Here is a 25,109-nt window from a genome sequence, read left to right as displayed (position 1 = left end):
TGGCTGCCAGTGAAACTCTTTATCTCTCCTTTTATTCTGAATGACACCTTTGCTGGATAAAGCATTCATGGCTGCATATTTTTCCCCTTCAACAGGTTGAATATATCATACCACTCTGTTATGGCCTGTCAGGTTTCTGTGGAGAGAGATGCTGTGAACCCTATTTTTCTTCCCTTGTAGGTTAGGGATTTCTTTTCCCTTGTTGTTTAAGGATTCTTATCTCTATATTTAAAATTTTTTACTATGGTGTGTCTTGGCGTTGGCTGGGTTTTGTTGAATTTAATGGGAGTTCTGTGTGCCTCCTGGAATTTGATATCTGTTTCCTTCTCCAGATAGGGAGTCTTTTAGCTAGTTTGCTCAAATAAACCTTCTGCTCTTCTTCTCCTCTTGCTCCTTTTAAGACTTTTATGATACAAATATTATTATACTTTATGGAGTCGCTGAGTTCCTTAAGTTTGCATTTGTGATCCAATAATTGCCCTTTCCTCTTCTTTTCAGGTTCATATTTTATATAATTTTATCTGTTCTGTTACTAATTTATTCTTCTACTTTGTCTAACTTCATTGTCATTATATCTAGTCATTTTTGCATCTTTGTTATAGCATTTTTTATTTGGCCTGACTAGTTTTTAGTTCTTTTATCTCTGAAGTAAGGGATTCTCTAGTGTCTTTTATGCCTTTCTCAAGTCTATCTAGTATCCTTGATTGTTGTTTTAAATTCTGGTTCAGGAATATTACTTACCTATTTTGATTAGATCCCTGACTTAGAGCTCTTCCTCGTCTTTCTTTTGGGGTGAATTCATCCATTTTGGCATTTTGTCTGTGTCACTGTTTTTTTGTGTATTAGGAAAGCCTAGTATATTTCATTCTCCTAAGAGTAACGGCTATATTAAGAAAAAGATCTATACTGTCTAGGGCCTTGTGTTTCGGAATTGTTTCAAAGTGTGCACTCTTTTGTTGTGTTTTGGCTGTTCTTTCCCTCAGGTCAGTTCACTGCAGTTTCTCCTTGCCTGCACAGGGAGTGTTTGGACCTTGTCCACTGTGTGGCAAGTTTTAATTAGGTGTGTTTTGGTTTGCTTGTTAACAGAGGCTAGATCCTATTTCCCCTAGAGCTGAAGCTTTGCGGCACTCTATGATCAGTAGCCTTTGTGTGTGCAAGGGGTTTATGCTGGTCTTCTGGTGGAGGGGTTTGCTGAGCTGGTTCTCAGGCCAACTTGCCCTAATAAAGATGCATGCACAGGGTGCAGGGAGATGGGGCTTGGTGTAAGTGCCTCCAGCCTCCACTTGGGGATGCTGTGTTGCTCACTGAGGTCTGTCAGTGCTAGTGGGTGGGAGTGGGGAGGGTGGGGATTAGCCCACTCTCCTCCCCAGAGATGGGAGTTTGTACCCACCGCTGTTCAGGAAGCCCTTCACAGAAGAGTGAACAATTTCCCCTTTTGTGTCCCCAGCTTCCATCAGATCCCTGCCTTCACCCAGTGTCCAAGCTATCTGCATGTTAGGAGGCACACTAGTCCCATGTTTTTTTCTTAGGCATGCACCTGGGTTTCAGAACTCCAAATTTTTGGGGACCTGGCCAGGTTGGAACAGGCACTGATCCTCGGGGGGGAGTGTCTTACCACTCTGCAGCTGGTGCTGGTTAGTCCAGAAAAGCTGTAGCAGCTTTTGCACAGGTGTTGGGGTTGATGGTAAAGCACAGCAAAGAGCTGGCACCAAGTTTGGTGCTTTCAGCAGGTATCTCTGTTCCTATGCTAATTCGCACATTGGTGCCCATCAGCTCTTTTGTCTCCTGAAAGGCCATGCCACTTCTCCCAGGTGCACTCCAGGAGGAGAAACTGTCTCTCACAGTGTGACTTAGGGGATCCTCAGATCACGTTGTCTGCTCTGGGCCTTTGCCCTCCTTCCCCACAGGAGCACCGCTGTGCCTGCCAGGCTCTACCTGGTGGTGGTGCAGACTTTTAAAACTTCAGACTTTGAGCTTCACTGCTTGTTAAAACTTGGGATAATCAGGCTCTCTAGTTTTCCCAGTCAACAGTTTTTGGGAAATGTTTCTCTTATGCAATCCCCTGTGCTGCTTTCTGTTTCTCTTTCTCTCTCCTCTCTCAGAGAGATCAAGGTTCCTTCCCCTCCACGGTAGCCGCAGTTCTTTTATCCCCAGAATCACATCCCCATACCTCCTACCTTCCACGATGTGACTTCTTTTCTCCCTCTAGTTCTTCAGTTTATTCTCACAGCATTCTTATCAATTTCTTGGGTGTTGGGAATTATTGGATATTTATCTAGCTGTGTTCAAAAGTTGAGGCAAGCATAGGGTCCCCCTACTGCTCTGCCATCTTAACTCCTCCTCAAACCCTCTCAGCATATTTTTTAGATTCATCTACATAGTTGCATGAGTCAGTATTTTGTATGTCTTTACTGCGGCATAGTATTCCATTGAACAAATACACCAGTTGGTTTATCGATTCTCTTGTCAATGGACACCTCATCTCTTTCCAGATTTTAGTTCTTATATATAAAGCTACCACAAACATTTTTGTAGAAATATTTTTCTAGATGTATGCTTTCATTCTTCTTCATTCCTGTAGCAGAGCAGAGTGATTTTTTTTTTCTCATACCCTGAGATCAAGACCTGAGCTGAAATCAAGAGTCAGATGTCTAAGCCACCCAGGCACCCCAAGAGGGATATTTTTAAAACATAAGTCACATGGCACTCCTCTTCTTATGACCCTCCAGCAACTTCTAGTTATGTTTAGAATTAAACCTAATTTTGTAACTGACTTTTCTAACGGAGTTCTCTGTGATCTGTCCCTTACCTATTCATCCGTCTTCATCTCATATTGTTTTCTCTCAGCTACTATACTCCAGTCACAGTGATTAGCTGTTTTCTTTATCTGGAATGCTTTTTCCTGTTTATGCATGGGTGATTTCCTTCTTGACATTTGGAGTTTAGTGCCTTTTCTTTTTTAAATTTTTAAAAAATATTTATTTTTAAGAGGCAGACACGCAGAGCATGAACAGGGGAGGGGGCAGAGAGAGAGGGAGACACAGAATCCAAAGCAGGCTCCAGGCTCTGAGCCGTCAGTACAGAGCCTGATGAGGGCTTGAATCCACTAACCATGAGATCATGACCTGAGCTGAAGTTGGAAGCTTAACCGACTGAGCCACCCAGATACCCCTTTAGTGCCTTTTCTTAGCATACGATCTAAAGCAGCCATGATCTTACTTTAATTCTCTGCCTGGTATTTCTCTTTATCTGATATTTGGTTAGTTTGTTTTTTATTAGTTTAGTGTCTATTTCTCCACAATAAAATGTAAGGCCCAAAAGAGCAGGTACCTTATCAGTCTTATTCACAACTGCATCCCTAGCCATTTAGAATATCACCTGGCATATGGAAGGTATTCAGTAAATACTGGATAAGAAGATGGATAGATGGATGAATATATACAGACTTTAAGAAACAACATAAGTAAGAATTGTATGTCTTGAAAAAGAATTTCCATTGACTCAGATTTCTACATTAGGATATGGGTATTATTGATTTTTCTAGATTGAAGAACGAAGTTTAATTTAAGACTGTAATTTCCCCAGAAGTTAGTATGGATTCAAGTAGGTAGAATCAATACAAATATTCTCAGCTACCTATAGTCCAGAGTCTTCATTCCAAGGACTATGGGGTAAATATACAAAGGGTGATACTCCTAAAAAGCTTCTTAAGTAAATGAAGGAATGCAAACTCTTCCGCGTATATTACATATACGGCCATGGATAGTGTTGGAGGAATAATGAGAGTTGTGCTTGTTCTCATTGTTTGTGTACTTTATGTTAGTAATCAAGCTAATCCCAGGGGATATATCGATCCAGTGTCTGTTGTTAATGGTTGAATTCTAATTGCAAAGAGCAAAAATTATGAAACAGTATCAATAAAAGAAACTATGATCAGTGCCAATTGAGTGATTCAGACAATAAATAATATGGAGGTTCATTGAAGAATGTACTCCTTATGATCAGGAGTGCTCACATGAATATTGTATTTATTTAGAAAGATGGCCAGGAAGGGAAAGCAGCATATGCAATTAGAGAAATGTCACAACAAGTGGCAGGAAGCCAGCCAACCAGTCAGGCTGGTTGGTAGAATCTCATGGGAATGGTAACACCTTTTCCGGATTCTGTAGGACCTTGTTCTCAGTTTTACAGTCCAGAAACTCCCATTTTTTTCCTAATCATCCAGAGTAAAGAATTAATTTTGTCAAATAATTAGTTCAATTGACCAAATCTGCAGGAGACTAAGACTATTTATTTATTTATTTATAATTAGGATCTCCCAGTGACTGGGAATATTCAGTCTGGTATCCATGTCACTCTTTTCCAGTATCACGGTATCTAGAAAGTTGAATTAGCAATCAGAGTGTTGTCTGCTGAGCATAGAATCAAAACAAAGGATCCTTCTATTCTTGTTTTGAATGGGGATTTGCCTCAGGGGAGAGAAACTTTGTGTTATCAATATGAAGAAAAATTAGGGGAAAAAAAATCAACCTTTTAGGAACAATAGCAAGCCAACTCTTCTTGTTACATCCACAGCCAAGACTACATGAATCATTTGAATAAAAATCTAAATTACAATTTTCCTTAAATTCATACTCCAGTTTTTTCAAAGCTTTGGATATGTTCTCTTTCTTTGTATTCATTGATGTGAGTCCAGTTTTTAAAGAAAACAAGAGTTAAGGAAATATTCTGTCTTTAGTTTCAGTTTCAGGTGCTGCTGATTGATCTTTAATCCTCTAATTATGGCATCAGGCCAAAAGAAACAGAGCACTCTGACCTATTTGTTGTAGACCAAGAAAAAAATGCTTTCCGAGAAACCAGTGTGCGTAGAAGAAATTTCCTAAAAAGTGAGCAGGAGTTCAGTGATTTCTGTAGACTTGGGAATTCCCTCACTTGATGTATAATATTCCTTGGACAGTGTGGGAGAGGAGGGCATAGCTTTCCCTTTCATAGTTTTGATTGAACTCCCATAAGATTCTCTTAGCTGATGTTTGGTAATACTGGTTACACACTTTTAAATTATTTATATGTTTCATCATTCATAGCCAGCATGAGCAAAGTGCAAAGTGGGTGGGTAGATCCTTAAAATCATCATGATTGGGAAGGCTGAGAATAACTTCTGTTTAGATGCATTTTAGACCATATGGTGTTTTGCTTTCTTCACACTTGATGGGATGATGAGATGGGCTAGACATTTAGATATATAATATATAAATCTGCCTCTCACTTGCTCTGTTATCTTAGACAAATGTTACATCTGTATGCATTTCAATTTTCTTATTCTCAGGTACTCCTTGTAACACCTAACCCATCCACTTTTCAGGCTGTTCTAAAGATGACAGCAGATTAGAAGGGTATTTTAACAAATCTAAATGAGTTTTTCACCAGCCAGCGTTTCACAAATGTAGCCGCTCTCTGACCAGATTTCAGCTTTTCTCCCATGTGCAACAAATAGTATTTCCTTTCTGGATGATGAAGTTATTTGTGTTGTCAGATGTTTCTGTTAGTCTGCAGCTAAAGGTGTGACTCTCCTGTTAGAACTGGGGGTTGGAATCATGCAGCAGATAACACTTAGGAAAGGGCTTATTTAGCTAACTTGTCTTACCTATTATAAAGAACACTGGGAATTTACAAAACAAGACAGAGATGCCCATTTTTCACTTCTTTTTTATTGTGCTGTAGGTCCTAGCCTGAAAAATTAAACAAAAAAGAGGAATTCATAAGAATTGGGGGGGGGGAGGAAGAAATAAAATTTTGCAGAGAAGATTGCATAGAATACTCAAAAAGAAATTTATTAAGTGTTGGAAGTAATACCAAAGTGGATAGGTAGAAGGTCAATGCATTATGCTTCCTTTTTCTTTCTTTAAGTTTATTTGTTTTGAGAAAGAGAACCAGTTGGGAGGGGCAGAGATAGAGGGGGACAGAAGATCTAAAGTGGGCTCAGAACCCGATGTGGGGCTTGAACTCACAAACTGTGAGATCATGACGCGAGAGATCATGACCCGAGCTGAAGTTGGACGCTTAACCGACTAAGCCACCCAGGCACCCCTAGATCCAAGTCTTAAAACTATCCAGGGAATTGATACAGAGGTCTCATTTCAGTATGGAAATTTATATAAGTTTATGATCTATATTTAAATCTATATGCTGTATATCTGTATTATATATTATGTCCTTATACTGTATATATATTATATATCATAGTGTAAGTATGTGATATAGATTATAGAGACTTATATACAAATATCTTGGATAACAGCTGACTTCTCATTATTGCTTGTGGGCACCAGTAAAAAAGCCAGTCATTTAGAGGGCTTGTTTGGTGTCAGGCACCCTGCTCTGCTATTTACTTTTCTGTCCATTCTCTGATCTTCTTTATGGTTGGCTCTTCGATATCAATGGGAAAGATACACAAATGATACATTAAAATCTTTGTTTTTAAATTAACAAATACCTGATTATGATAATTCTGTAACAAATATTTTCATTTTTCAAATGTATAGGTGTCTATATAAAGTGTTGTATCAGCTGAGATTTTTAGTTACATGCAGAGAAACCAACACTGTTTAGCTTCAGGAGAAAACAAATTTAATTGTCAGTTGAAGAATCTACAGAAAGACTGAAGAATCAGGCTTGGAAAATAGACAAAAATCTAAAGGGAACTAGGTTGCAGGAGGGACTATCCATAGTCATGCTACAGGAATATGTCTTAGGAAGCCATTATTCTGATTTACACTACTACTGTCACTTTAAATACTTTTCTATTGATAGTATCTTTGTGGTGGTAGCTGGAGTTCAGAGTCTGGGATCAGAGTGGTCTGGCTAAGACCTTGCTTTGGTTACTGGAAGGATCTTCCTTTGGTTTTCTCTTGGGCCTCCAACCCAGACTCCAGGGGTTTGAACCTAGGAAGACCCCTTTAAAAAAAGGAGACAGTTGTTTTTCACAACTACCCATTATAATATAGTTCTTAACAATTCTGTGTGATGCCAGGTGACTGTATATTTCTTGAAATACAAGTTAAAATTTTTAAAGGCATTTTAATTTTTGGAAAACATAAGATTGTTTCTGTTTTAAGAAGGGTTGTGGGATTTTGGTAGAAAAAAACTGATTTGGATTCTTTTCAAAGTAAAACTGTGTAGGTATCCCAAAATTTTATGGTGTAAGCATGACTAAAAAAGTAGGTTAGGTGTTTTTCTAAGAAAAAGAATCCCAGATTACAGATCTTTTATCTCTTTTGTTAGGTTTATTCCTAGATATCTTATGTATTTTGGCACAATTGTAAATGGGATTGATTCCTTGTTTTCTTTTTCTGCTGCTTCATTATTGGTGTATAGAAATGCAATGACAGTATGGAGGTTCCTCAAAAAACTAAAAATAGAACTACCCTACAACCCAGCAATTGCACTACTAGGTATTTATCCAAGGGACACAGGTGTGCTGTTTCGAAGGGACACATGCACCCTCATGTTTATAGCAGCACTATCAACAATAGCCAAAGTATGGAAAGAGCCCAAATGTCCATCGATGGATGATGAGTGGATAAAGAAGATGTGGTGTATATACATATATATACAATGGGAGTATTACTCGGCAGTCAAAAAGAATGAAATCTTGCCATTTGCAACTACGTGGATGGAACTGGAGGGTATTATGCTAAGTGAAATTAGAGAAGGACAAAAATCATATGACTTCACTCATATGTGGACTTTAAGAGACAAAACAGATGAACATAAGAGAAGGGAAACAAAAATAATATAAAAACAGGGAGGGGGACAAAACAGAAGAGACTCATAAATATGGAGAACAAACAGACGGTTACTGGAGGGGTTGTGGGAGGGGGGGATGGGCTAAATGGGTAAGGGGCACTAAGGAATCTACTCCTGAAATCATTGTTGCACTATATGCTAACTAATTTGGATGTAAATTTTAAAAAATAAAAAATAAAAAAAATGCAACAGATTTCTGTACATTGATTTTGTATCCTGTGACTTTACTGAATTTGTGTATCAGTTCTAGCAGTTTTTTGGTAGAGTCTTTCGTTTTCTATGTAGGGTATCGTGTCATCTGCAGATAGTGAAAGTTTGACTGCCCTCCTTGCTGATTTGGATGCCTTTTCTTGTTGTTGTCTGATTGCTGTGGCTAGAATTTCTAGTACTGTGTTAAATAACAGTGGTGAGAGTGGACATCCCTGCCTTGTTCCTGGCCATAGAGAAAAAGCTCTCATTCTTTCCCCATTGAGGATGATATTATCTGTGAGTCTTTTGTATATGGCCTTTAGTATGTTGAGGTATGTTCCCCCTAACCCTACTTTGTTGAGGATTTTTATCATGAATGAATATTGTACTTTGTGAAATGCCACATTATGGAAAGAGCCCAAATCCATCGACTGATGAATAAAGAAGAAATGGAATTATTTCTCCAGAGGAATGAAATCTTGCCATTTGCAATGGATGGAGCTAGAGAGTATTATGCTAAGCGACATAAGAGAAAGACCAATACCATATGATTTCACTCTTATGTGGAACTTAAGAAAACAAATGAACCTGGGAGGAAAAAAAAAGGCAAAATGAGAAACAGACTCTTAACTCTAGAAAACAAACTGATGGTTACCAGAGGGGAGGTGGTGGGGGGGGGAGGCTAAATAGGTGATTGGGAGTAAGGAGGGCACTTGTGATGAGCACTGGGTGTTGTATGAATCACAGAATTCTACACCTGAAACTAATACTACACTGTATGTTAATTAATTGGAATTTAAATTAAAAAAGAAGAGAATCCCAAAAAGTAAAGGTGATTGCCAGACATTTGCATATATTTATTTTTCAACATTTTTTTGGTAGACAAAAGTGTTGTATATTTAAAATGTGTCCAAAATATTGCTACACTTTACAAGAATAGATAAAATACACAATAGACACACACACCTTTATTGCATTAAAACATCTCAATGAAAAGTTGCTGAAAAAAATCAAATTAAGACCAAAGCTACTAATTCAGTTATGAAATATTTGCACTGATACCAGTTTTCCTTAGCTTATGTTTTTCATAGTACATTTCGTAAATTATAGCCTTTTATAAAATGGGAATATATATAAGAACTTTTTCCCTAGATATATATGTGCTGTATTATTTTAGGGTAAAAAAATGGATTTGTATTAAAATTATTTGGGGAATGTTTATTACACACATGTATGCTTTTGACTTAGAAGGTCTTCTTGAGTCCAGGAATGTTATGTCTCCATTGTAACTAAAGGTTGTAATATGGCAGATAGATCAAGTACAGAGACATAACTTCTAGAGACAGAAATGTTTTCATTGCCCCAGAATAATTATAACCATCAGAACTCTGAGGTTCATTGACACAGAAATGCATGAATGTACATTGCAACAGGCAGGAGAAAATCACTTTCCTCTTGTGGAATTCTTATCACTTCAGTTGTTACGGTTAAACTTGTTCTAGGTTTTCAAATTTTCTTTCCCAGGATTTCATACATCTTGATATTTTAAAAAATTCATTCTTTTAATTTTCTGAAATGAGAAAATGAGAGTTTTAAAAACATTGTGCTATTCTTGTTTCCAAGTGATTGAGGTGACATGTAAAATATATGGCAGGAGAGGAAAACTAGTTATAACCAAAGACCTCTTATCAAAATGCTTCACATAAAATCATAGCAGAATCCTACTTGCAGCTGTCTGTTTTTTCAAAAGAACTGTCGTGGATAAAACCAGTTATAAAATGGAAGTAATCTGGTACCCTACCTTGATTATAATGTTTGCTTGCTTCGATTTGGGATTTAGGCATCTTTGTCCTTTATGTGCTTTCAAGGTGATACTGTTAAGGAAGATCCAAAACAGTCTTAAATTTTGGATGGAAAAACATAAGTAAAACAAAAACACAAAACAAAAAAGCTTCTACCACTGTCATCTTTAGCGAGTTCATTACTTACATCACTTCTATTTTGTTACAGTTGTTACTTGGGTAAATTATGGTGGCTTTCTCAATATCTGCCACTTTCACTGCTTTTACTCCAGGGCCTATGCAAAGACAGCGTCCCCCTTTGAACATGGGGAAACCTAGAACAGATCATAGCATCAGTTACTAATACATATGATTGCAGCAGATCGCTGTAGTTTATAATCCTGGTGAAAAACATAAGCAGGGTTTTCATTAAGGATAAAGATAGCAATTTGTCAAATAGCACTTGACACTGCTGTCACTGGGAAAGGAACTAAAGTCAGGTGTTGATTTTTCTCTTTAAATTTGTGAACAAACCATTCAAGAATAAAGGGAAACATGAAGGTTTATTGGAGGTTAAGCTTATTTGCCTCTTGCTTTTAGGCTCAAGAATTTTTCCAGTAAGCTAATAACATTACCTCATATAAATCTTAACAGACATTTAAGATTATTGCTTAAGGCTCTTGGCAGATATTGTAGCCAAATCAAAAATTCCATGAAGTATATCATTTCTAGTTTCAATAATCATCTCTAGTGCCTTACATCAAACATTTTCTGTCAAAGCAGTAGTAACTTCTAATGTATGAGGTTAAATAAAAATTGACTGAATCTTTTAGGAAAAGATGGAAGAAAAGACATTTGAAGCACTAGAAAAGAAATTTATAGGTTAAGAAATAAAAAGTACCATATACCTTGAACAATTGTAGCACAGAATATCACAGCCAAGACTATAACCATGCCCTTCACACTCATGTTTGTCTTTCACTGCTGTTGCTGCTGCTTCAGCATTAATACTCTTCTTGGAGGGAATAGAAATGCTGAACATGAAAGGCAGTTCTTTATCAGCATATGTAGGGCATTTTTATACACGTGCATTCCTCTTAGGGCAACAGGAATTCCTCTCCTTGAGTCATGGTGCTTTTTTGCTTCCATGAGTTTCTGTTTTGTTATTTTCTAAATATCACGGTCCTTTCCTATATGTTACAGTGCTGCAAGTAATAGGAATGTGAAAGCACTTTTTAAAGAGTAAAGAGCTATATAAATATAGAATAGGGGCACCCAGATGGGAACTAGCCTTCTCAAAGTAGCATTTCCTAGAAATGTATTTCATTATGGAACTAACAACGAACAATGAATTCTGATTGCCATTCAGGAAGATTGTCTTCCTATTTTCAGTCTATTCATCCTCCCTTCTTCACGTAACTGTATAAAAGAACATTTTTATTTTATTTTTTTTTATCACATTACTTTTGCTTTTAGGTCCAGATTCTCACCTGTAAGGGGTACCTTATTTGACATCAAATGACATTTATTTAACCTTATTTATATTTATGCTGACTATAATTGCACATTTAAACAAGTGTCCCTGTACTTCTGAATTTATATCCATTTCTTTTTGCACATTTAACAGTTTTTACTTTACATATATTTTAGCACTGTTATTTACTGTAGAAAGTTGTGGGACTTGTGGATTTAAAAAAAAAAATGACCATCTTTTCTTATGTATCTTTACCTTTTCCACTTAAGCTTTCTAGAGCTTTTTGTTTTAAATGGGTCATATATGCTGGGGTGCCTGGGTGGCTCAGTCAGTTAAGCGTCCAGCTTTGGCTCAGGTCATGATCTCACGGCTTGTGAGTTCAAGCCCTGTGTTGCGCTCTGTGCTGACAGCTCAGAGTCTGGAGCCTGCTTCAGATTCTGTGTCTTCCCTCTCTACCCCTCCCCTGCTCACTCTGTGTCTCTCTCTCTCTGTCTCTCAAAAATAAATACTAAAAAAAGAATAAATGGATCATATGCAGATACTTTAAAATGTCATACCTAAAGGACTTTTAATGGGTGAATTTAATTATTTAGCGGATAACTGGTGTCTGTAAACTTTTAAAAATGCTTTCCTGCTATTTTTTGTTTTCTTTTTTCTAAATTACAGTACAGTTAATAGTGTTCTATTAGTTTCTGATGTACAATATAGTGATTAAAAAATTACTTACTTTTACTCAGTGTTCCTCATGATAGATGAATTCTTAAGCTTCTTCACCTATTTCACTCATTCCCCCCAGTCACCTCCTCTCTGGTAACTGTCAGCTTGTTCTCTATAGTTAAGGGTCGGTTTTTTGGTTTGTGTCTTTTTTTTCATTGTTTTTCGTAAATTCCATATAAAAGTGAGATCATATGGTATTTGTCTTCTCTGAGTGACTTATTTCACTTAGTATTACACTTTTTAGATCCATCCATGTTGTTGCAAATGGCAAGATTAAGATTTCATTCTTTTTTATGGCTGAGTAATATTTCGTGTGTGTGTGTGTATCACCTTTATCCATTCATCTCTGGATGGACACTAGGGCTGTTTCTGTGACTATTATAAATAAGGTTGCATATATCCTTTTGAATTAGTGTTTTGTATTCTTCGGTTAAATACCCAGTAGTGTGATTATTGGATCGTATGGTAGTTCTATTTTAAAATTTTGAGGAATCTCTTATTTTTTCCATAGGCACGGCAGCGGTTTGCATTCACAGATTGCTTTCTCATTTAAATTTCTTTTCTTTAACATTTTTCTTACGTGACTTGAAAAGAATACATTGTTTTACATTTTGCTAGTAATCTTTAAAATTTTTGTTACCTTTTCTATTTACATCAATTAAATAGTAGCTTGTAGTTCCTCCTTTTGTAAGATGAGAATATAGCCTAATTTTGTTACATAATCTGGGATATATAGATAGTTTAGTGTTTTCAGGTGATTATTTTTTATTATTGAGCTTCTTTTTGAGAATTATCATTTACATTTTATCCTGAAATCACATACTTATTTACATATATTCCACATACAAAATTCTTTTAAAAACTAAAAATTTTTTAATTTAATCTTTATTATTTTCACAGTCTAATTTTTATTGAGATATAATTTAGATCTCCCAAAATTTACCTTTTTAAAGTATACAGTTTAGCGGTTTTTAGTAAGGTGGTATATAATATCTGATAATAAAAACTATTTTGTTTTCATTCCATTAGTCTTGGCTTCAGGAGTAGATTTACTGGATTCATCACTTACATACAACACCCAGTGCTCATCCCAACAAGTGCCCTCCTCAATGCCCATCACCTATTTTCCCCACCCCCAACCCTCCACCCTCACAAACCTTCAGTTCTCTGTATTTAAGAGTCTCTTATGGTTTTCCCTCCCTCTCTGTTTGTATCTTATTTTTCCTTCCCTTCCCCTATGATTTTCTGTTAAGTTTCTCAAATACCACACATGAGTGAAATCATATGGTATCTTTCTCTGACTTATTTCACTTAGCATTAATACCCTCCATTTCAATCCACATTGTTGCAAATGGCAAGGTTGATACTATACATGGAAAACCAGAAAGATTCCACCAAAAAACTGCTAGAACTGATACATGAATTTGGCAGAGTCGCAGGACATAAAATCAGTGTACAGAAATTGGTTGCATTTCTATACACCAATAATGAAGCAACAGAAAGATATCAAGGAATTGATTCCATTTACAATTGCACCAAGAACAATAATATACCTAGGAATAAACCTAACCAAAGAGGTAAAAGAAAACTGAACACTGAAAACTATAGAAAGGTTATAAAAGAAATTGAAGAAGACACAAAGAAATGGAAAAGCATTCCTTGCTCATGGACTGGAAAAACAAATACTGTTAAAATGTCGATACCACCCAAAGCAATCTACACATTCAGTGCAATCCCAATCAAAATAGCACCAGTATTCTTCTCAGAGTTAGAACAAAGAATCCTAAAATTTGTATGGAACCACAAAAGACCCCAAAAAGCCAAAGTAATGTTAAAAAAGACAGCCAATGCTAGAGGCATCACAATCCCAGAATTTAGCCTGTATCACAAATCTGTAATCATCAATACAGTATGGTATTGGCATGAAAACAGACACATAGACCAATGGAATAGAATAAGAGAACCCAGAAATTCCTTGAGGCTTCTAATGTGTCACCTGTTATTTACTGCCTTTGCTTCCAGCTCATGTCTAACTGACTGCCTACTCTGTCAGTCCTTTCTTCTCTTTCTGTCATGGTTTGCTGGCTTTCTTCAGTGTTACATTTGCATTTCTTTTTATTTATTCTTTGCATGTCTATTACTGGATTTTGATTTATTGTTACCATTATGGTTGTATGTAATCTTTTGTGCATATAGCTATCTATATTATGTTGATGATCTTTTAAATTTGAAACCAATTTTTAGTCCCTTTATCCCCATGTTTTAGGTATATGGTGTCATATTTTACATCTTTTAATTTTGTGAGTTCCTTGACTGATTTTTTTAATAGAAATATTCATTTTTGCTGCTTTTGTGTTTCTTATTTTCATACTGTCATTTTGGTCTTTCCACTCAGAGTCCTCTTTAATATTTCTTTCAGGTCTAGTTTAGTAGTCCATGAACTCCTTTCATTTTTGTTTTTCTGGAAAACTCTTTATCTCTCCTTCTATTGTGAATGATAGCCTGGCTAGATAGTGTATTTTTGGCTCTAGATTTTTTCCCATTCAGCACTCCTGTTAGGCTTGCCAGCTTTATGCTGAAAAATCACTGATAGAGTTAGGAGATTTCCCTTGTATGTAATTGTTTTCTTTGGTCTTGATGCTTAATTTTTCAACATTCTGCCATTTTAATTACAATATGTCTTGGTGTGGATCTGCTTTTGTTGATTTTGTTGTGGGTTCTTGGTGCCTCCTGGCTCTGGATATTAGTTTCCTTCTCCCAGATTAGTGAAGCTAATAATTTCTTAAAATAAATTTTTCTGCCCCTTTTACTCTTCTTTTGGAAGAATGTTATTTTATTTACATGTTATACATTTGATGGAATCACTGAGTTGCCTAAGTCTGTTCCACTTTGTAGATGTCTTTCTCCTCTTTTCTTCAGCTTGATTACTTTCCATTACTCTGTTTTCTAGGTCACTAATTCATTCCTGCGCTTCTTCCAGCCTGCTGTTCATTCCATCAAATGTGTTTCTCATTTCATTTAGTAAACCCTTTGTCTCTGTGTTATTCCTTCAGTAGCCATCATCACCATACTGACCTTTCCATGCTTGAGAGAGCCACTGCTAACCATTTATCTTTCTTTTCCTTCTCAGAATGCCAGAAATAATGGAATCAGAATCTTGGCACATCTTGTATGAAAGATTACTGAACTCAACCAAAGTTCTGGTTTTAAAGGAAAGACATCTGAAAGATAAACACAAAGAGAAAAAAATAAGCTTTAAGTTTCCAGTGATCGAAGATTTGAAAAATAGTTACATTTCAGTTTACTTTGCTTCTTAACTATGCTTGTTCATCATCAGATACAGGCTATCTATTGTATCTTGTTCCTGGAGTTGAATGGTGGTTTTCCATTGTCTTAATTAAATTTATTGCAAAGGAGAGGGTTTCCAGGAATAGCTAAGCTACAGGTGGTTTATTGAAATACAGCTTTTTCATTTTCTTGGAAATTAGTCAATTAAGATTTTGATCTACCATTCCTTGTCGGAAAGGAAGGCTAATGTTTACCTTCTTGGAATGAGAGTTATCAAATAACAATCATTATTTGCCTTTTAAAATCTGGCAAAGCATAGCATATAAATATTGTTTGTGTTTTTTAGGGCCAAATTTACTTGCCTTGGCATGTTACTTTTTGCCAGGTTTACTGCCAAGTTATTTTAGTAGGTTATAATTAGCAAGTGTCAAAGAAACTACTTGATTTGTTTTTTCAATAATTCAGAAGGAAAAAAAGAATAGGGGTTTACAATGAATTACTTCCCTTTAAAATTAAGGTAAAATTTAAAAACCTCAAATGTTAAAATTTAGAACCCAGAAGAAGAGACAATCAAGTTCTATTATATCATTAAATAGATTAACCCTCTTTCCCATGTCTTCTATACTCCTCACAGAATGCTGCCAGTAGCATGTATTGGGCCAGGAGCAGTGGGTTGTACAGAGCAACTTCAATACCACCATAAACTTCAGAGAAATTATTTTTCTCACAACAAAGGCAGCTTTGTGTGTGGCCTTCAACTGGCCGCCTGGAAAATGACTGCAGTCTACAACTGCCAGGTCAATGTGGATGTTCATGTTAATTTTCCAAGTTGGGAAACAACATGCCCTATTGTTAAGGGATAGAAACATGTGAGAGATTAGCAATGAACAACTACAAACAACTAACTGAAAAGTTTCATTCAGTAAGGGAAAATTGTGCAGTAGCTTTACTTATCATTAGTTTATTTCCATTGCTCTTCAGAAAAGTTGGAAAAGAGAAGAAAATAGACCTGGCTGGTATTATTTCAGGGCTGGTTGGAAAAAGAGTATTGCACAAAAGGATTGTTCCTGGAGAGATGAGTCCCGCATGTGCATGTTAGAGGAGCTATGTGTGTAAGGTATGAAGCTGCATTGGATTTATTTGTACTGCATATATTTTTTAGTAAGATAAGTAAAATAGCCATTTATAAGGAGCATTTTGGTACATGTGGCTTGCCAGTTGCAGCTAAAGGTTAGTCAGTGTAATGTTTTAAATAGATATAGATAAGACTATAAAAACAGAAGGACTGGAAGGATATTTTTGTTACAAATATTTCTTAGATTATCTTGATACTTAGAATAAATGACTTTCTTTTGGAAAGGAAACAATTGTTTAAGAAAACAATTCTTAAATATTCAGATGGGCTGTGTATTATTTTTATTTTGTATATTATGCTGAATGCCATTTTCCTTTTTTATAAAAAGCCAACAAAACTTTACTCTCATTTCTAAGATTTTCCTAACTTCTTGAAAGGTTCCATCTTAGAAACATATCTATCCTACCTTACTTTCTATGTTTCCTAACTGCCCTATTCTTATTTTTAATGTGGGGGTAGGTGAGCACTCAGAGGTGTGGTTAGGGAAGCATGGCTCACTCATCAGCTCTAGTTCTGCCTTTCACCTTGCATCTGTAGCAGTTATGGGCTGAATAATGGTAACAGGATTGGCTATAGAGACCAAAACTGCCCTGCCGTCATTTGTTGGATGCCTGCCATATGCTATGTATTGTACATAGTGTCTCACTAGTGCTCACAATAATCCTGCAAGAGAGGGTACTACCACCTGCTTTTTAAAGAAGAAAATGAGGCTTCAAGAGATTATGTAACCCTCCTTCAAAAAATTTAACACATTTAGTAACACTTTAGTACTAAAGTTGCAGAGTTGAGACAACAGCAATGATAAAGCACACTTGCGTTCCCTTCTTCTGTGATGGAAGAGGGGCGTGAAAGGCAATTTCAAAGGTCTGACTTTGTAACTCCTAGATACAGGCCACCTTTGAAAACAGAAAACTCCAAAGAAGATTGAAGTAGAAAACTAAGTATGGAACAGTTTTGAATAAATGGAATCTGAGAGTCCTGGTGAGAAAGCAGCTAAGAAAGCTTGAGAATGTCTAGAGCTCCATTTAATTTACGCTGTGAGACTTCTTAAAATTTCCCCTTTGTTAGTAATGTTTATCCTCTATTTCTCCATCATGGGTAGCAGTAGTGACCCTTAGAAAACTTCAGTACAACTGATACTTACTCCAAGTATAGACAAAAAGGAAAGAAGCCTATGTTCTTTTAACAATTAGCTGAGATGGACAGAAACTCTGGTCTTAGGTAGTAAGTAGCTAATGTCAGTGCAGTAGGCCATTCTTCGCCATTTGAACCCTATTTCCGAACCCTCAATTTTGGCAATATGTTCAAGGCTCTGAACATATTGCCAAAATTGAGGGTTCGGAAATAGGGTTCAAATGGCGAGGAATCCAAGAGTTATGGAAAAGAGGCAGTTTTAAGAGTAAGTGGAGAGCAGTCCTGGGAATTGCTAACAACAAGTATTATTACTTAACAGCAGCTGAATATTGAAATGTTGAATGTATTTAGATAGACCAGGAAAGAGACAGAGTTCCTGTTGCCCATCAGGTTGGGGACAGAGTGAATAAGAAAGAAATGTATTCCTGACATTTTAAGTTGAGACCTGTAGTATATTTCTCCCTAGAAAAATAATACATACTAGATTAGTTGGATTTCTAGGCTAGTCTGCTAAAGTAGAGTTACTTCATAAGCCTGCTAAAATAGAATTACCTCTTGACTTGAAATATAGACCCTGTTGTGGGGGGAAAAAATCATCTCGATCGAAAATAATGAGTCTTCAGGGTGCTTGGATGGCTCAGTTGGTTGAGCACCTGACTCTTGATTTTGGTCAGGTCATGCTCTCATGGTCGTGGGATTGAGCTCCTCATCGGGCTCTGTGCTGACAGCCTGGAGCTTGCTTGCGATTCTCTCTTTCCCTATCTCTGTCCCTCCCCTGCTCATGTGCACACGCTCTCTGAATAAACATAAAAAAAAATAATGGGTCTTCAAATGAATTTAAAAAAAAAATTTTTTTTTTCAACGTTTATTTATTTTTGGGACAGAGAGAGACAGAGCATGAACGGGGGAGGGGCAGAGAGAGAGGGAGACACAGAATCGGAAACAGGCTCCAGGCTCTGAGCCATCAGCCCAGAGCCTGACGTGGGGCTCGAACTCACGGACCGCGAGATCGTGACCTGGCTGAAGTCGGACGCTTAACCGACTGCGCCACCCAGGCGCCCCTGAATTTTTGAATTAAGTTCCACTGATAAGTGGAGAACTACTTGTAAATTAGAATTAAAGAAAATGTAGTCAAACTTTGGGAAGTTTTCATGGCTTACAGATATTCATTAACATGATAATTTACTCTTAATTTTTATCAAATCAAAAATAATAGTGACACTTTTGAGTAATACTGATCAGTTATTTTATAGAATGTTTCACAATTTTGGCTTATTTTTATGTCAATGAGGTTATGCATTTTTTTGGCAAGAAAACTGGAAAATGTGGTTATGTGTTTCTCAGTGTATCATATAAAGGAATTCATAATGTTAATATGTTTTATTACTATTAATACTCATTTTAATCATTTAGTTAAGTTTGTGTCTGCCAGGAAGAACTGCCACAGACTGGGGCAGATTAAGAAGAAATAATGAAATACAGTGTGGGTCTTGGATAGGATCCTAGCAGAAAGGACATGGGTGGAAAAATCGGTGAAATTATTTCTTCAGTAAAGTGTGTAGTTTAGTCACCAATGTTCATTTTCTTTTCCTGATAATTGTACTGAGGTGACATAAGATGTTAACAGTGGGAAAAGAAGAGTGAGGGAGATAAGGATACACTGTACTATTTTTGCAACTTTGTAAAAGTCTAAAATTAACTCAGAAGTTAAAAATAGTACCTAGTACTTATATAGTGCCTACTATGTGCCAGACTATGCATCTGTTTACTCTTTGATTCCTCTCAACAACCTTGGGAGGGGAGCTATTATTATGCCCAGTTGGCAGATAAGCAAACTGGATACAGAAAGGGGCACCTGAGTGGCTCACTTAGCTGTCTGACTTCTGCTCAGGTCATGATTTCACAGTTTGTGGGTTCAAGTCCTGCCATCCGGCTCTGCGCTGACAGCTCAGAGCCTGGAACCTGCTTCAGTTTCTGTGTCTCTGTCTCTCTCTGCCCGTCTCCTGCTCGCACTGTGTGTCTCTATCAAAAATAAACATTAAAAAAAAAAAAAAAAACTCGACACAGAGAAGTAAAAAACAAGCCCAGTGTTATGTGGTTATTAAGAGGTCACATAGCGATTCAAGAGGAAGGGAAGATGGCAGCGTAGGAGGACGCTGGGCTCACCGCACGTCCTGCTGATCACTTAGATTCCACCCACACCTGCCTAAATAACCCAGAAAACCGCCAGAAGACTAGCCGAACGGAGTCTCCGGAGCCAAGTGCAGACAAGAGGCCCACGGAAGAGGGTAGGAAGGGCGGAGAGGCGGTGCGCGCTGCACGGACTGGCGGGAGGGAGCCAGGGTGGAGGGGCAGCCGGCCGGCAAAACAGAGCCCCCGAGTCTGACTTGCAAAGGCAGAGGGGCTGGACGGAGTGTGTTCTGACAGCAAGTGGGACTTAACATCTGGAAGGTTATAAGTTAACAGCGCTACTTGGAGAGTGAGAGGGTTGGAGGACAACGGGAGGGAGAGTTGTTGAGCCCCGGACGGATGACAGAACTCAGCTTGGTGGGGAACAAAGGCGCTTGCCAGCGCCATCTTCCTCACCCATCCCTCAGCCAAAATCCCAAAGGGAACCAGTTCCTGCCAGGGAACTTGCTTGCACCGAGCAAACACCCAACGTTGTGCTTCTGTGGATCCATCCCTCCAGCGACAGGTCTGACTCCCTCCTGGTGCCACAGGGCCCCTCCCGAAGTGGATCTCCGAAGGAAAAGCAAGCTGAGCCTGCCCTCCCGCCCCTGTGCACCTTGCCAATCCACCCCAGCTAATACGCCAGATCCCCAGCACCACAAGCCTCGCAGTGTGCAAGTAGCCCAGACGGGCCACGCCACCCCACAGTGAATCCCAACCCTAGGAGAGGGGAAGAGAAGGTACACACCAGTCTGAGTGTGGTCCCAGCAGTGGGCTGGGGGCAGACATCAGGTCTGACTGCGGCCCCGCCCACCAGCACAGGTTACTCCAGACAGCACAGAGGAAGAGCCCTGCAATTCCACACCACTCCAGGGACTATCCAAAATGATGAAACGGAAGAATTCCCTCAAAAGAATGTCCAGGAAATAGCGACAGCTAACAAACTGATCAAAAACGATTTAAACAATATAACAGAAAGTGAATTTAGGATAATAGTCATAAAATTAATCTCTGGGCTTGAAAACAGTATAAATGACAGCAGAGAATCTATTGCTACAGAGATTGAGGGACTAAGCAACAGCCAGGAGGAGCTAAAAAATGCTATTAATGAGCTGCAAAATAAAATGGAGATGACCACAGCTTGGATTGAAGAGGCAGAGGAGAGAATAGGTGAACTAGAAGATAAAATTATGGAAAAAGAAGAAGCTGAGAAAAAGGTAAAAAAAAAATCCAGGAGTGTGAGGGGAAAATTAGAGAACTAAGTGATGCACTAAAGAGAAATAATCTACGCATAATTGGTATTCCAGAGGAGGAAGAGAGAGGGAAAGGTGCTGAAGGTGTACTTGAAGAAATAATAGCTGAGAACTTCCCTGGTCTGGGGAAGGAAAAAGGCATTGAAATCCAAGAGGCACGGAGAATTCCCTTCAGACATAACTTGAATCGATCTTCTGCACGACATTTCATAGTGAAACTGGCAAAATACAAAGATAAGAGAAAATTCTGAAAGCAGCTAGGGATAAACGTGCTCTAACATATAAATTTTTTTTTTTCAACGTTTATTTATTTTTGGGACAGAGAGAGACAGAGCATGAACGGGGGAGGGGCAGAAAGAGAGGGAGACACAGAATCGGAAACAGGCTCCAGGCTCTGCGCCATCAGCCCAGAGCCCGACGCGGGGCTCGAACTCACGGACCGCGAGATCGTGACCTGGCTGAAGTCGGACGCTTAACCGACTGCGCCACCCAGGCGCCCCATCGTGCTCTAACATATAAAGGGAGACCAGTAAGACTCGTGATGGATCTCTCTACTGAAACTTGGCAGGCCAGAAAGGAATGGCAGGAAATCATCAATGTGATGAACAGAAAAAATATGCAGCCAAGAATCCTCTATCCAGCAAATCTGTTATTTAGAATAGAAGGAGAGATAAAGGTCTTCCCAAACAAATAAAAACTGAAGGAATTCATTATCACTAAACCAGCCCTACAAGAGATCCTAAGGGGGATCTTATGAGACAAAGTACCAGAGACATCACTACAAGCACGAAACCTACAGACATCACAATGATTCTAAACCCATATCTTTCTATAATAACACTGAACGTAAGTGGACTAAATGCGCCAACCAAAACACATAGGGTATCAGAATGGATAAAAAAACAAGACCCATCTATTTGCTGTCTACAAGAGACTCATTTTAGACCTGAAGACACCTTCAGATTGAAAGTTGAGGGAATGGAGAACTATTTATCATACTACTGGAAGTCAAAAGAAAGCTGGAGTAGCCATACTTACATCAGATAAACTAGATTTTAAATTGAAGGCTGTAACAAGAGATGAAGAAGGGCATTATGTAATAATTACAGGGTTTATCCATCAGGAAGAGCTAACAATTATAAATGTTTATGCACCGAATACGGAAGCCCCCAAATATATAAAACAATTACAAACATAAGCAACCTTATTGATAAGAATGTGGTAATTGCAGGGGACTTTAATACTTCACTTACAACAATGGATAGATCATCTAGACACATGATCAATAAAGAAACAAGGGCCCTGAATGATACATTGGATCAGATAGACTTGACAGATATATTTAGAACTCGGCATCCCAAAGCAACAGAATATACTTTCTTCTCGAGTGCACATGGAACATTCTCCAAGATAGATCACATACTGGGTCACAAAACAGCCCTTCATAAGTATACAAGAATTGAGATCATACCATGCATACTTTCAGACCACAATGCTATGAAGCTTGAAATCAACCACAGGAAAAAGTCTGGAAAACCTCCAAAAACATGGAGGTTAAAGAGCACCCTACTAAAGAATGAATGGGTCAACCAGGCAATTAGAGAAGAAATTAAAAAATATATGGAGACAAACAAAAATGAAAATACAACAATCCAAATGCTTTGGGATGCAGCAAAGGCAGTCCTGAGAGGAAAATACATTGCAATCCAGGCCTATCTCAAGAAACAAGAAAAATCCCAAATACAAAATCTAACAGCACACCTAAAGGAAATAGAAGCAGAAGAGCAAAGACAGCCTAAACCCAGCAGAAGAGGAGAAATAATAAAGATCAGAGCAGAAATAAACAATATAGAATCTAAAAGAACTGTAGAGCAGATCAGTGAAACCAAGAGTTGGTTTTTTGAAAAAATAAGATTGATAAACCTCTAGCCAGGCTTCTCAAAAAGAAAAGGGAGATGACCCAAATAGATAAAATCATGAATGAAAATGGAATTATTACAACCAATCCCTCAGAAATACAAGTAATTATCAGGGAATACTATGAAAAATTATATGCCAACATACTGGAAAACCTGGAAGAAATGGGCAAATTCCGAAACACCCACACACTTCCAAAACTCAATCAGGCGGAAATAGAAAGCTTGAACAGACCCATAACCAGCGAAGAAATTGAATCAGTTATCAAAAATCTCCCATCAGATAAGAGTCCAGGACCAGATGGCTTCCCAGGGGAGTTCTAACAGACGTTTAAAGCAGAGATAATACCTATCCTTCTCAAGCTATTCCAAAAAATAGAAAGGGAAGGAAAACTTCCAGACTCATTCTATGAAGCCAGTATTACTTTGATTCCTAAACCAGACAGAGACCCAGTAAAAAAACAGAACTACAGGCCAATATCCCTGATGAATATAGATGCAAAAATTCTCAATAAGATACTAGCAAATCGAATTCAACAGCATACAAAAAGAATTATTCACCATGACCAAGTGGGATTCATTCCTGGGATGCAGGGCTGGTTCAACATTCGCAAATCAATCAACGTGATACATCACATTACTAAAAGAAAAGATAAGAACCATATGATCCTGTCAATTCGATGCAGAAAAAGCATTTGACAAAATTCAGCATCCTTTCTTAATGAAAACCCTTGATAAGTCGGGTAGAAGGAACATACTTATACATCATAAAAGCCATTTATGAAAAGCCCACAGCTAACATCATCCTCAGTGGGGAAAAACTGAGAGCTTTTTCCCTGAGATCAGGAACACGACAGGGATGTCCACTCTCACCGCTGTTGTTTAACATAGTGTTGGAAGTTCTAGCATCAGCAATCAGACAACAAAAGGAAATCAAAGGCATCAAAATTGGCAAAGATGAAGATTTCACTTTTTGCAGATGACATGATATTATACATGGAAAATCCGATAGACTCCACCAAAAGCCTGCTAGAACTGATACATGAATTCAGCAAAGTTGCAGCTTACAAAATCAGTGTACAGAAATCAGTTGCATTATCATACACTAATAATGAAGCAATAGAAAGACGAAGAAACTGATCCCATTCACAATTGTACCAAAAGGCATAAAATACCTAGGAACAAATCTAACCAAAGATGTAAAAGATCTGTATGCTGAAAACTATAGAAAGCTTATGAAGGAAATTGAAGAAGATATAAAGAAATGGAAAAACATTCAGTGCTCATGGATTGGAAGAATAAATATTGTCAAAATGTCAATACTACCCAAAGCTATCTACACATTCAATGCAATCCCAATCAAAATTGCGCCAGCATTCTTCTCGAAGCTAGAACAAGCGATCCTAAAATTCATATGGAACCACAAAAGGCCCCGAATAGCCAAAGTAATTTTGAAGAAGACCAAAGCAGGAGGCATCACAATCCCAGACTTTAGCCTCTACCACAAAGCTGTAATCATCAAGACAGCATGGTATTGGCACAAAAACAGACATATAGACCAATGGAATAGAATAGAAACCCCAGAACTAGACCCACGAAATTATGGCCAACTAATCTTAGACAAAGCAGGAAAGAATATCCAATGGAAAAAAGACAGTTTCTTTAACAAATGGTGCTGGATAGCAACATGCAGAAGGTTGAAACTAGACCACTTTCTCACACCATTCACAAAAATAAACTCAAAATGGATAAAGGACCTGAATGTGAGACAGGAAACCATCAAAACCCTAAAGGAGAAAGCAGGAAAAGACCTCTCTGACCTCAGCCATAGCAATTTCTTACTTGACACATCCCCAAAGGCAAGGGAATTAAAAGCAAAAATGAAGTATTGGGACCTCATGAAGATAAAAAGCTTCTGAACAGCAAAGTAAACAATCAACAAAACTAAAAGGCAACCAACTAAATGGGAAAAGATATTTGCAAATGACACATTGGACAAAGGGCTAGTATCCAAAACCCATAAAGAGCTCACCAAACTCCACACCTGAAAAACAAATAATCCAGTGAAGAAATGGGCAGAAAACATGAATAGACACTTCTCTAAAGAAGACATCCGGATGGCCAATAGGCACATGAAAAGATGCTCAACGTCGCTCCTCATCAGGGAAATACAAATCAAAACCACACTCAGATATCACCTCACACCAGTCAGAGTGGCCAAAATGAACAAATCAGGAGACTAAAGAT

At 37.8% G+C, this 25,109-nt stretch overlaps 2 protein-coding genes across 3 annotated transcripts in view; one reads left to right on the top strand and one right to left on the bottom strand.

The window, feature by feature from the left end:
* Positions 1-25,109, top strand: part of ART3 (ADP-ribosyltransferase 3 (inactive)) — a 141,625-nt gene that overhangs the window by 44,447 nt on the left and 72,069 nt on the right. The gene's annotated exons all lie outside the window — the stretch shown is intronic.
* CXCL11 (C-X-C motif chemokine ligand 11) lies at positions 8,832-10,822 on the bottom strand. The gene is made up of 4 exons (XM_045473715.1): positions 10,685-10,822; positions 9,985-10,111; positions 9,797-9,869; positions 8,832-9,565 (listed from the first exon to the last, which is right to left on the bottom strand). The coding sequence occupies exons 1-4, from the start codon at positions 10,743-10,745 to the stop codon at positions 9,524-9,526; spliced, it is 303 nt and encodes a 100-aa protein (XP_045329671.1). The 5' UTR covers positions 10,746-10,822; the 3' UTR covers positions 8,832-9,523.

The sequence above is a fragment of the Leopardus geoffroyi genome, chromosome B1 (assembly GCF_018350155.1).
Source record: "Leopardus geoffroyi isolate Oge1 chromosome B1, O.geoffroyi_Oge1_pat1.0, whole genome shotgun sequence".
Classification (NCBI taxonomy): Eukaryota; Metazoa; Chordata; class Mammalia; order Carnivora; family Felidae; genus Leopardus; species Leopardus geoffroyi.
Note: the sequence above shows the minus strand (reverse complement) of the source record. Positions and strands in the feature narration are given on the sequence as shown.

Coding starts and splice junctions, on each gene's coding strand:
- CXCL11 (XM_045473715.1), bottom strand. CDS start 10,745: ATGAGTGTGAAGGGCATGGTTATAGTCTTGGCTGTGATATTCTGTGCT. Junction 10,112..10,684: donor CTGTGCTACAATTGTTCAAG/GTATATGGTACT, acceptor GATCTGTTCTAG/GTTTCCCCATGTTCAAAGGG. Junction 9,870..9,984: donor TGTAACAAAATAGAAGTGAT/GTAAGTAATGAA, acceptor CTTCCTTAACAG/TATCACCTTGAAAGCACATA.